Source organism: Macadamia integrifolia, chromosome 6, assembly GCF_013358625.1.
Source record: "Macadamia integrifolia cultivar HAES 741 chromosome 6, SCU_Mint_v3, whole genome shotgun sequence".
Classification (NCBI taxonomy): domain Eukaryota; kingdom Viridiplantae; phylum Streptophyta; class Magnoliopsida; order Proteales; family Proteaceae; genus Macadamia; species Macadamia integrifolia.
This window is the reverse complement of record NC_056562.1, coordinates 22,136,738-22,149,153: the sequence shown is the minus strand read 5'-3', so window position 1 is coordinate 22,149,153 and position 12,416 is coordinate 22,136,738. Positions and strand designations below refer to the sequence as shown.

At 34.9% G+C, this 12,416-nt stretch overlaps 1 protein-coding gene across 1 annotated transcript; it reads right to left on the bottom strand.

Moving 5' to 3' along the window:
- Positions 1-7,391: 7,391 nt before the first annotated feature.
- Positions 7,392-12,088, bottom strand: LOC122080664 (probable inactive serine/threonine-protein kinase fnkC). Its single transcript, XM_042647472.1, has 6 exons — positions 11,858-12,088; positions 11,629-11,758; positions 10,184-10,353; positions 9,787-10,069; positions 8,123-8,289; positions 7,392-7,787 (listed from the first exon to the last, which is right to left on the bottom strand). The coding sequence occupies exons 1-6, from the start codon at positions 11,979-11,981 to the stop codon at positions 7,630-7,632; spliced, it is 1,032 nt and encodes a 343-aa protein (XP_042503406.1). The 5' UTR covers positions 11,982-12,088; the 3' UTR covers positions 7,392-7,629.
- Between the last annotated feature and the right edge of the window lie 328 nt (positions 12,089-12,416).

Sequence of the window (12,416 nt, the reverse complement as noted above, 5' to 3'; positions counted from 1 at the left end):
ACTAGTCTTGCACGGGTTCACAAGATTAAGTATAGAATAAAAGTGGATGCTAGCTTCTTATGGAAACAACCCTAAGAGTCAAAACATATCAAAATCTAAATATAGTTGTAAGCCTGAATTGAATATTGCATGATTGGAGATGACCAAACTGTTCCTCATTTCATTTCTAGTTAATTTAAGTCCTTTTATTATTATTATTATTATTATTATTGGCTAAAGATTCAGAATTTTATTAAAGAAGAAAAAGAGAGAAAAATACAACTCAAACTCTTGATTTAAAATCCCCCACCTTCGGCATTGACCGTCAATAGGGGAAGGAAAATCTATGAATAAATAAAACGAAACTTAGGCCTTGAATCTGCATCATGAGCAAGTCTGATATGATATGATCAGATAAAAAGAGAAAATTAAGCTAGATTCTCCTAATTTTGCTGCTTCTCTCGCGATGAAATCAATCAGGCCGTTAGCTTCGCCGAAGCAATAAGTAATCTTCCAACTGATTGAAGCTAAGAAATCCTGACATGATATCCAATCTTGATAAGCATACCAAGGAATTGAGTGAGCTTGAACTGCCACAACAATTGCCACTGAGTATAATTCAATCCAGAGAGATTCAAGATTCAATACCGCCAAGATAATACCTTCAAGTCCTCTTATCTGTTCATTAATTCATCGTTTTTATTTCAAATGATCCATTTAGTTAAAACCAAACCGCTAAACACCCCTTACCAACAAGCCGATTTGGTTTGGCAGGGAGGGGTTTGAATCTCCATAGCACATTCTTGATCTGAATTGGCCGATATCCAATTTAAACAGATCTTTGAGGAAGTATGGTGTTGGGCTTCTTTTCTTTTACACTATTTTCTCCTATTCTGTTTTTATATGGATCCATGTCACCGACCCCATTAAATTAGAATAAAGCTGAATTTATTGGTGTTTGGAGAAGTAAGGTAGTGACATATATTAACCCCAAAAATGTACAAGCATATATAAAGGTGTGAATCAGTCAGGCTCGTCGGGCCTAGTGGGCCTCTTGGTTTGCACCATTAACTACCTATTTGATGAATTATTTGGGCTCGATTGAGTTTCGGGCTTTAGCTGGATTTCTACTAACTGGGTTAATCAAACCGTAATCAAAATTAGATTTTTTAAAATCTAAAACAATTAATGCCCATTTAAGGTTTTAATAGTGCACTAACCTGTTTAAGGTGAATTTTTATTAAATCATCAACAATTTGAAAAGACTTTACATTTGATTACATTCAATAATTGTTAAATTTATCATACATATTTTATTATACAAAAAATATATACCATACAAATGGTTCGACCTGTAAATATCTTGGGCTGATCAAACGCCCATGGTGCTTACTCCATGCATCAAGAACTGCCTATTTATGAACCTGTCGAACTCGGTTGGACCTGAAATTTCGCTACGCATATATTATATGGATCTGCCCAATCAGATCAAGAAACCTACTGGGTTTTTTTTGGCCCTCCTTGAAGAGTCAAGAACACACTCCAAAGTCACCTTTGTTGAATCTTAATGATCCTTCACTATCTCGTATAAGAACAATTTTCAACCATAGAAGTCTTCTGGTCTCTACTTTTCTGGATTCTCCATTTCATGAGCAGCTGATAGAGACCTTCTTCCTTCTAGAAACCAAACCCCTCAGACAGTTCACAATGGCAACAAAAGATAATGTGAATATGTAGTGTTAGATATCTATCAATCAATCACTTTAATGAGGGTTTTTTTTTTGTGTGTGAAAACAGCACAGACTATGAAACCATTGCAGGGTTACGGATATTAACTTATAACTAATATTACTTGTAATTGCTAGCTAGCTTTTATTATTTATTTTGTCTAGACTAGATAGTTCATTCTAAGAAATGTTAGGTTCCTTTATTTTCATCCCATTAAATGCATAAGAAACTTAGCTAAGCTTAGCTTGCCCCGTTTCTCTTCTCTCTCACCCTTCTTTCTTTCAGTATGAGAGCATAAGCTAGAGAGAGAATTTTCGTTGACCTAAACTATTTTTTTCGACCATGTACTTGCAGTGGAACTTTCCATTCTTTTGACCTTTGAATGGTTTAGTCTTTAACTTTTGACACGTGGAAAAATACAATTGAAATATAAATGCATGGATGAGTAAGGGAGGTTGAGGCGTGGAATGATTTGAATAAAATTAATAAATGGAAACAGAAAAATTTTAATGTAAATTAATAAATCTTACTTTGAAAATTAATTTTCATGCGTTTTCTTACAATTCAATTTTTTTGTATCATTTTTTTATTGTTGAAAATTTTGTTTTCCCATTTTCTGCTTAAATACCATTCAAAAAATTTCCACAATCATTCTCAGCTTCTTTGTTTTGTGGTTTTCATGTATTGTTCATGTATATTTTATATATATTTTTTCATTCTATCAGAGAAAAAAAAAAATTCTTTAGCTTTTTTTTTTTTCCTTCAAATAACCGATCTTTTGACGAAAAAATATAGTCTGCATCTACTTGACTTCATAACCACAATTAGTACACGTGTTGTAAACATAAGTGGGTTGGATCGTATACTTGACACTGTTCTTATTATAATAGACACTTTCTATGATGCAATCGAGAATATTGTGAATCGATGGTATTCCTTAAAATTGTACACTCATCTAATATGGAGAGAGAGAGAGAGAGAGAGAGAGAGAGAGAGAGAGACCAAGGTCATTACCTGATTTTCGCATTTTCCGATAGTCAAACACTCAACTGTTTACTTTGTTACCATGTTCACTATTGTTTCACCTAAAAACTCGAGCCAACGTCAATGTATACATCAACAACCAGATCAGCACCTAATAATGGTAAAATTAAACACATGGTTGATCCTGAGCATTTCAATCATTTATTGTAGAAGTATTTATCTCATCTGTTTAACTATATTCATCGTTTATGTTTTGACTTATATTTTCCGCACCTTGCCTTCACCGATCATCTTTCTTGCATTGCAATAATACGTAGTCACATTAGTACTTGACGTTAATCTTATGTTAATTAGATGTATAGTCAAATTAACGAGGCTTACTGACTTTTAAAACCTAACCATCTCATTATTAATCACAATGCAATTTGATTACGTATAAGCCTTAGTTACCTTCCCATTGGACGCCCACTCAAATCCAGACTCATCCAATACCCTGATTTATAAAAGGATTTAAAACCGATTAACCGAATAAAATCATACACTGAACATAAATCAAACAAAGTTTAAACTGACACTACAAGAAAAGTGGTCTACGGTGATACTAAAGCAAAGGTCTTTAGCGATATTTTAAAAAAACGTTGAATCTTGTTTTTTCTAAATAAAAAAAAAAGTGGCCCTTATATCAGACACAATGGGATGAAATGATCGCCCCACCCCTAATGAATTGTGAAAATTTCGCTCCGATTGATGCTTTCACTAGTGTTTCCATTGGCATATGTATTGGTGCCTTTTAAAATATAAAATATGGATCTAGCCGATCTGTCCAAACTGAATCAGTAAACATGGTTTAATTAGTTTAGTAGCCCTCCATTAGAAGAGTCAAGAACACACTTCAAAATCACTTTTTATTAGTTTCATAGTTCTACTTTCATGCTTCCACTGTCAATATATAAGACATAACATAATCACAATCAATCCCACACGTCAAGATATTGTTCGCTTTAACAGACAATTGGATCATAACACGATTTTAAAACACGTCTTAGAATTGTCACTTTCTTGAATGTGGATGGGACCTGCAACTTGTCTCGGATTTTTCTGCTCCATTTCATGAGCTAATACTTGAGAGAGACCCTTCTCTGCTTTTTTTTGAGAATCTAGAAAAGTGTAGAACCAAAAAAAATTGACAGTCCACAATTGCAACAACATATTATGTGAATATATAGTTATAGATATCTATCAATCAATTAATGAATCTTTTATTTTTTTGAAAGCAGCAGAGAAAGACAAGTAAGAAGCAGCAAGAAAGGACTATCATGATGAACACCTTCAAAGGAATAGTAGTACTTCTTGTGCAATTTCATGGAAGACTGTTCTTCAATTCTTCTTCTTTAAAGGTTTGATTTTTCAAAGCAGCTGGGGAATTTCCCAAGGCCTAACATTTAGTTCTGGACTATATATCTATCATAAACCCAATTAAGTGATGTGGATAATTAACTAATTACTATTACTTGTAGCCTAGTTCAAGAAATGTCATGTTCCTTTCTTTCCATCCCATTAAATGCAGAAGAAAATTGGCTTCCCCATTTCTCTTCCCTCACCCTCTTCTTTCTTGTCAGTATGAAAACATTTGTTATAGAGAGAGAAATTTTTCGTTGACTTAAACTAATTTTTGGACCATGTAGTTGCAGTGGAACTTCTATTCTTTGACTTTAAATTAAGTTGCAGTGGAACTTCTATTCTTTAAATTTTTGGATAATTAACTAATTAATATTACTTGTAGCCTAGTTCTAGAAACCTTTGAATGATATAGACATGTGGAAAAGTGCAAAGGGAACATAATGAATGTGTTTGAATAGGGAAGGTTTAGGCATGGAGCTTGAATGTGTGCCTTTGGAATACAGATCCTCTCCCACATAGGAGAGGACTCAGCGCACATCCAAGGGCTGGGAGCCCCGCGCACGTACCCTAGGTGGTCTTAAAGGGCTTCCAGCTCTTGGATGTGTACTGGTTTCTCTTTTTCGTGGGAGAGTATCCAAGTCTGTGTCAATGGAGCTCTCACTTACTTTTAACGAATCTTCTTCATTTTTCAATATTAATTGCTAAAGTAAAATAAAATGGTTTGAATAAAATTAGTGAGTGAAAGCAGTACGTCGATGTGGAATTAAGTTTCTTATGTTTTGGTACAATTCAATTTTTGTATCAGATTGTTTTTAATTTTTGAGTAAAATGAATATTGTTTTCCCTTTTTCTACGTAAGGCTGTCTCTGGTAGCTAAGAGAAGAAAAAAATTTGAAAAAAAAAAAATCTAGAAAAGAGAAGAAAAAAAAGAATGGAAAAGAAATAAAATGACAAGAAAAAAAAAATTTAGTCTGTTTGACAACCGATAGAAGAAAAGAAAAGCCTTTATTTATTAAATTTTTTTTTTTTGTGTTTTCGCCTGTTTTAGACAAGATTTTTTTTTTTTTTTTTTTATTGACGTCAAAAGAAAACTTCACCATTCTTAAAATAACTTTTGAAATTCAAAAAAAAAATCTTTCTCTTGATTTAGGACATACCTTAAGATAGAAGCTAGTCACTCCTTATGATGCAATCTAGAATATTGCAAATTGACATTTAAGAAAAATAACTTGACATTCAAGTACGTTAAAGTTGTACTCAGACCAAACCAAAAATAAACCAAAAAATAACAGTAAAACAAGAACTTAAATACAAAATGAAGATGTGGGAGGATGAAACATTATGTTACAAGGACACACATACATCCATTCAAAGAATAGAGAAAGAGAGAGAGAGAGACTACTGGGGCGTTTCTAAACTCATTCGAGATCGATGGTACCCCTTTCTTCAAACATATCTCTTGAAAAGATAGATTCACCCCACTCCCCACTATGGATACATGGCATTGGGATCTTCTCCAGCGGTGGGCTGTCCAGAGAGGCATCTGGCAATTGGAAGGACCCTACCATGTGTTGGGGTATATTTCGGGTCCTCTCAATCCCCAGATGCCACTCTAAACAACCCAGCTATAGAGATGATTTGGCCAGACATTAAAAATTGAGTCACGGCAAAAGCATGAATGTAAATATAAACTTTAAACCCTCGAAGACAAGAAAACATTGAGAGCTTTTTCCCATGGGTCTCTACATCTAGTCCTATTCTACTACAATAACATCAGCAAGGTCATGGGTCCAAAATTAGGGACCGACAAAAACCAAGGTAAATCAAGAAAGGTATTTTTGAAACTTTTCTTTTGATTGAAAATCATTTAAAACTAACACCCCTATTGGTCTGAAATCAGAATTTCCTTATTGGTTCGGTTTCGGTTTCAGTTTTCTCACACTGAAACCGACTCAACCCGGACCAAAACCAAGCCGGACCAACTGATTGACACCCCTACCTCAAGGCAACCAAACGATTTTTCAGAAAGAAACATAATTCAGAAGAATGTCTATCAAAAGATTGACATTCATATCCGATATATACACCATTTGATTTACAGAACCAAACACCCCCTTAGAGCTTCTTTCTCAACTCTTGGTGTGCAAGTCATCCACGTGGATCAAGGCAGATTCTGGCTGTCACATGGGTTCTTGCACCAAAACAAAAAATAATATAATGGGCCTGGTCTCGGATTCTTCAGGCTTGTGTGGTGCTCTATTTCTTCATGACCCACCCTTCTGGCTTCTAGAAACCAAACCCGTCGACTGTGTACAAGGGCAAGTAGCCAACAATTAATGAAATATTGGTGTGTCTTTTTTGTTGAAAACAGAATAGACAACTAGTAAGAAGCAGCAAGGCAAGACCCTTCCCCAGCTAAGGCATTAATTCGAACACCAAGTGTGTCTTTTTCATTAATGGCGATCATGACTTCTATCCAGAGCTGGCTTCTCTTCATTCTCATCTAGCAAACCTATCTGGATCAGCTTTGTGGATTCCATTGCAGTTCAAGTGTAATTTCATGTAAAGAGTTAAAAATTAAGTTTGATTTTTCAAGTAGATGACTTGTCCCAAGTCCTAACATACAGTGAATTCAACATGAGTATGTAGTCAGCAACGATTATCATGAACCAAGGGATTGATGGATTGACTATTCGTAAATCAAACTTTTATTTGGTCTACCTCTAGAAGGTCACGTTCCCTTCTTCCCTTTGAAAGCAGGGGAAAGTTAGCTTGCCCTTTTTATTCTCTCACCTTTTTATCATCAGTAATGAAAGCATATGAGAGAGAGAGAGAGAGAGAGAGAGAGAGAGAGAGTTTTTGGTCCACATAATTGTAGTGCAACTTCCAGACTCTTTTGAATTTTCAATGATTTTGTCCGTTAGTTTGACAAATTCGTAATCGTAGGGGAACAATGCATACTATTTACCATCAATCGTAAATAATTTACTATCATTATACCTTATACGTATCTTGATCTCCACTGCAATAATATGAACACAATGGATTCCCATCAAGGTGTGCCAAATAAGGAAGGACTTTGTTCCCTTAATTAGACTATGAGTGGATTTTATATTTGGAATCCAATATTAAAAATAAAAGATAGGTATTAGCCAATTCCTAATTGATTTATGGAACAATTTTAAGGAATATTCAGAATCTTCTTGATTGGTATGTTGATGGAAATATTTACATATAGTAGCCAAAAAAAAAAAATTATATCTATAAGAAAAGAAATTAAAGAGTAAAAGTCGTTTGAGTTTGAATAAATCATGGATGAACCATGCATGCGTTTATAAGAGTATAGTCGGAGTGTTGTTTGTTTCCTTATCCTTTATGGGTCACATCTTATTGATTGAGAATGACATGAATTAGGCATGAATTGGGAGTTGGATAATTAACCTCTCTAATTTTTCAACCCTCATAAGGAAGGCAGAGGGAAATTGAAGATTATAAATACCATATGGGAGATAAAGACTTATAATGATTAAACATTTTTCAGAATTTATCTACAATCCCAAGAACATTAACTTCTGCTTCGATGATGCAACTATCGTTCAATAGATAACCCTTTTCTGGGTTATTGAGATCCCTGAGTAGCAAGAAATCAGGCCAACCCCAACCGTTGCCGGAGGCAGTACTGTACCAACGAGTAACTGCATACATTAAGCATCAATAGACAATTCATAGTGTCAATTCATTTGAAATATAACATAAATTTGTGCAACTTGTCGTATACGTAACCTATAAAGAGAGAGAAAGAGAGAGGATCACTAGCTTAGTCTAGTAGTGGTTGCTTCGACTTAAAAAGTCTGCGTCTAAGGGAGGAGGGTGTAAGATATCAAATCCTATCTTATATATAGGTGAGTAGATATGGGTGTATAAAAGTAGGTGGCCATTCATCTTACTTAACATCCAATGCCATCGGTAGGATAAAAAAAAAATTAAAATAAAATTAAATTAAATTAAAAAAATTAAAAAGTGAGAATACCTTTCTTCTCAACAGGTTCCTTTTGAATTTGGTCAATTAGGCGTAAGCAAAAGTGCACATACACTTTCTGATTAGAAGTAAGGGTTGTCAAATCAGCTAAATACAGATACATGGAAAGACAGAGGCCCTTTGAGTTACCGCTTCCTCTTGGATAAAGTTGAACGTTCCTGACAACAAGCATTGCATGAAGAAGTGTTTATACAATAAATTCTACGATAGTACAGATAAAATTAGGTCTTTGTTCATATGGTTGTCACAATATGTGTTTTATTAGAAGATAAAAAGGTTGTCACAATATGGATTCTCGGGATTGGTGATTCCATAGTATGGTTTGAGGATTCGAATCGAATTGGTATTGGCCTTGATCGATTTTTATTCTTGGTTGATACCATATTGAATGATCAATATGGAAAAGGGTAAAATGGTCAAAAAATGGCTTCAAATATAGAACCAGGGGTATTTTTGTCCGATCCAAGGTGATCCAAATTGATATCTGAATTCACCAGTCCTACTTCCAATATCGAGTTCTCAAACTTTGTTCCAGACACTAGTATGAGTAAATGTATATGTATATATTAGTCTAGATCACTTGAGAATTCTTGAATAATGATTTATGGTTCCCACTATTAAATAACAAGATTCTCTATAATGATGTGTGATGATTTTCAGACTTAAGAAGTCCTTATTGTTGTAATTAGGTATTATGAATCGATATATTGGTTGATACTGTTTGGCCATATATCAATCTATTGGGTTTATGAAAAGAGATCCAATTCCTGCTAGCGGAGAATATCAAGAGATAGGTTATTTGTTCACGATTGAATGTTTTATATATTGTTTATAATCTTTTTTTTTTTTTAATTAGGAGTTGTTAATAATTATTTCTAAAAGCTTTTAGATTTTTTGCAGATGATGTCCAATGGACTATGTTGATTTCCACTAAAAAGAGAAAAAAAAAATGGACTATTGTTTATGGCGATGACAATTAATTCTATGCTTATAGATCTATTATGTGATATTTTTGAATGAAGGAACTATAGTAATGAAACTATTTCTTTGGAACTTAATTGTTATATCAGATTTTTGGACCTATATATCTAAAATATATATATATATATATTTTAAATGAATAAGCATGTTGAGAGAGAGAGAGTTTCCTCCCTCACCTTCATTCTCTTTCTCTCTCTCTTTCTCTCTGGTATGTGATTTCAAAAGTGTTTCCTGGATCGGAGCAAGGATTGCTATAGAAACACCTGATATGTTTCCTATGGTTGCTTATTTAATTTAATTAAGAGTTGTATACCCTAGGATATTCTACATTTGTGGATTACCAGGTAACCAACCCTAAGCCTTTCTTGTAAGTTTTGAATACTGCAAGGCTACATGGGGATTAATTCATGGGTTTAAATTTTGAAAACCCTAATTTGCACTAGATATCTCATCTACAAATCTGATTCACTTATCCAAATATCAACTTGGGCCTTAAGGAAATAAAGTAGATTAATATGTGTAAATAAATGAAGCAGACCTCGACACAACAATAAGTTTGCTCCATTGTGACCTAGTGATCGTAGGTTTAAGTCGAAAAAAACGAGGATACTACTGCATACATTTTGTCCCTTATTAATTGAAAATGTTGTGGGAATGTGGTTTAGTAAATATACCATTTGTAATCTCCAGCAATGAATATTTCCGAGGTATAGCTTTCAGTCCTTAGGGAAAAGTAGTGGATCTTCCAAGTATGCTTATGAGCAGTAGCATTCTTTATCATGGACAAACGTTCACCTTGGCCTGCACTCTTGATCACAAAAACCTCTGCTCCAAACACACAAGTGTCATCAACGAGGTATCCTCTAGTAGGGTCATTGAAGACTGAAATTGGGATGAATTGATCAAAGCCCCATTCAGTCTTAGATGCATGAAACCGTCTTACTCCTCCATTAGCATCTAGAAATTAAAGCTCAAATAGATTGTTAGTAGTGAAAATATAGAGGAGATTACTTCCAATCTAGGTTATGAACATTGAAGAGAACCAACACCAAGATTGTCTCATATATATACCTTGGACTGTCAAATACTTGTCTTGAATATGATCAAAGACAAAGAGCCTGAAAATCACATTGATCTCCCAAGCGGAAGGGAGTGAACTTGTTTGTGCTATCACCAGGTATAGAGAAATGTGATCTTTTTCTTCTTTGCTCTTGTTTCCATTTGGATGTAAAGCCAGTTTCCTGCAACAATCATAAGCTATTCTTGTCTCAAAAAAACAAAAGCATACTAAGCTATTCAAATCAACAGAAAGTTTATATATCCATTTGTTGCACTCATCCCCCCCACCCTCTTTCTCTCTCTCTCACTTTCTTTCTCTTGTTTTATGTCTTGCTGGTCTCTTTCCAACCACCTCCCCTCTCTTTCTCTCTCTCTCTCACTTTCTTTCTCTTGTTTTATGTCTTGCTGGTCTCTTTCCAACCACCTCGACTAGAGCTACAGGATCTAAATCCTCTTTCTTGAGGGGTTTTCTCCTGTCCTAGTGATTCTCAATTATGGTATTGCCAATGCAAAAGAGAGCCTACCAAGTGAAAATTTTATCTAGCTAGTTGGACCATTATGTGACATGGCTTGTTGGATGGGGCACAAAAGTGAACCATTGGACCTCAAGGTTCCTACCCATGTGTTAAGCTTCAGCTTAATCCAAATTGGCAAGTGGCCAAAGAAAACATTGAAAAAAAACTAGGGCAACCCTCTTGGGCATTGGACAACAACTCGACAAGGAGGTGCATGGATATGAAATTTTCCAATATACATGTGATTTCTGAAATTTAACACGTGACTAATCAAATATTCTTCTTCTCATTCAATTGTTGGAATATTCATATCATCTTGCCATGTAAAAAAAACTAGATGGACCACCAAAATAAGCTTATATAGACTCAACAGTCAATGGGACATTGTTTAGTATCGATAATTCAAGTCGATGAAGAATTCCTTCAAAATCCTTTTTTTTTTTTGCCTTTTTCTATTCATTTGTTGACAACCAAACTAAGGCTTATGGGAAAAAAGAGAGAATGAAAGAGACCAGGTCAACCGTGGAAAATAATTTGATGCTATCAAGAACTTTTTTTGCTACTCCGGCTGGCAGCCAAAGTAAACTGAATAATTCACTTTCCCTTTGGATTCACAAATTCCCTCTAGGATTTGGTATTTTCTGAAGACAGTTTTCCTACTCAATGAAGGGTTAGAACCCCCCCCCCCCCCCCCCCCTTCCCTTCCCTTCCCTCCCTCCCCTCCCTCCCCTCCCAACCAAACAAGTGGCTTGGATCCCCTATAGTTAACTATTCCCATTTACCGTTTGGGCAGGGAAACTTGGTACTTTTTCAAAATATCTTCAAAAATTCATTTCTTTGGCTGTGAGCCCAGGTAACAAAAAAGTTGCTGTAAATACAGACATTTACAACATTTAGATTGAGTGAGCAGTCAGAAGGATGAAAGGTTAGAAGGAAACATGCCATTGGTAGCCTCCCGCCTCAAATTCAAGGGACTCATGCTTGTCTATGGAATTCTTTGAAAATGCCGAAAATGTCTGAATCTTGAAAGTATAGTGAGTAGGTGTAGCGTCTCTGAATGACCTCATGATTCCTGCAAAATTGCAAATTGTTTCAAAAGAACACACAAGAAATTAAATCTTTTGAGAGAGAGAGAGAGAGAGAGAGAGAGAGAGAGAGGAAGAGGACATACGATTGGGATAGTCAGACAGAGATAAGTTAACCAAAGTTTCCATTACTTCTCCCGAGATTACATGCATGGCTAGTCCCATACAGGGTTTTGGTTTTATGAGGGGAAATTTGATTCTATTCTTCATGCCAAGGAATTACTCCAAAGGATCATGAGAAGGAAGCTTTTTATTCTGGGTTTTTCTGCCAAGGAACTCCCATAGGATTGTTTTCATAAGGAGGAAGGTTTTGTTCTCTTATTACATTCCAAGAATACTAGTCTTGCATGGGTTCATAAGATTAAGTATAGAATAAAAGTGGATGCTAGCTTCATATGGAAACAACCCTAAGAGTCAAAACATATCAAAATCTAAATATAGTTGTAAGCCTGAATTGAATATTGCATGATTGGAGATGACCAAACTGTTCCTCATTTCATTTCTAGTTAATTTAAGTCCTTTTATTATTATTATTATTATTGGCTAAAGATTCAGAATTTTATTAAAGAAGAAAAAGAGAGAAAAATACAACTCAAACTCTTGATTTAAAATCCCCCACCTTCGGCATTGACCGTCAATAGGGGA

Bases quoted from the DNA above. Each gene is read 5' to 3' on its own strand.
- LOC122080664 (XM_042647472.1), bottom strand. From the start codon at position 11,981: ATGAAGAATAGAATCAAATTTCCCCTCATAAAACCAAAACCCTGTATG. The intron at 11,759-11,857 runs GTATGTCCTCTT...GCAATTTTGCAG, and splicing joins TCTGTCTGACTATCCCAATC to GAATCATGAGGTCATTCAGA. The intron at 10,354-11,628 runs GCATGTTTCCTT...TGATTGTTGCAG, and splicing joins GAGGCGGGAGGCTACCAATG to GAAACTGGCTTTACATCCAA.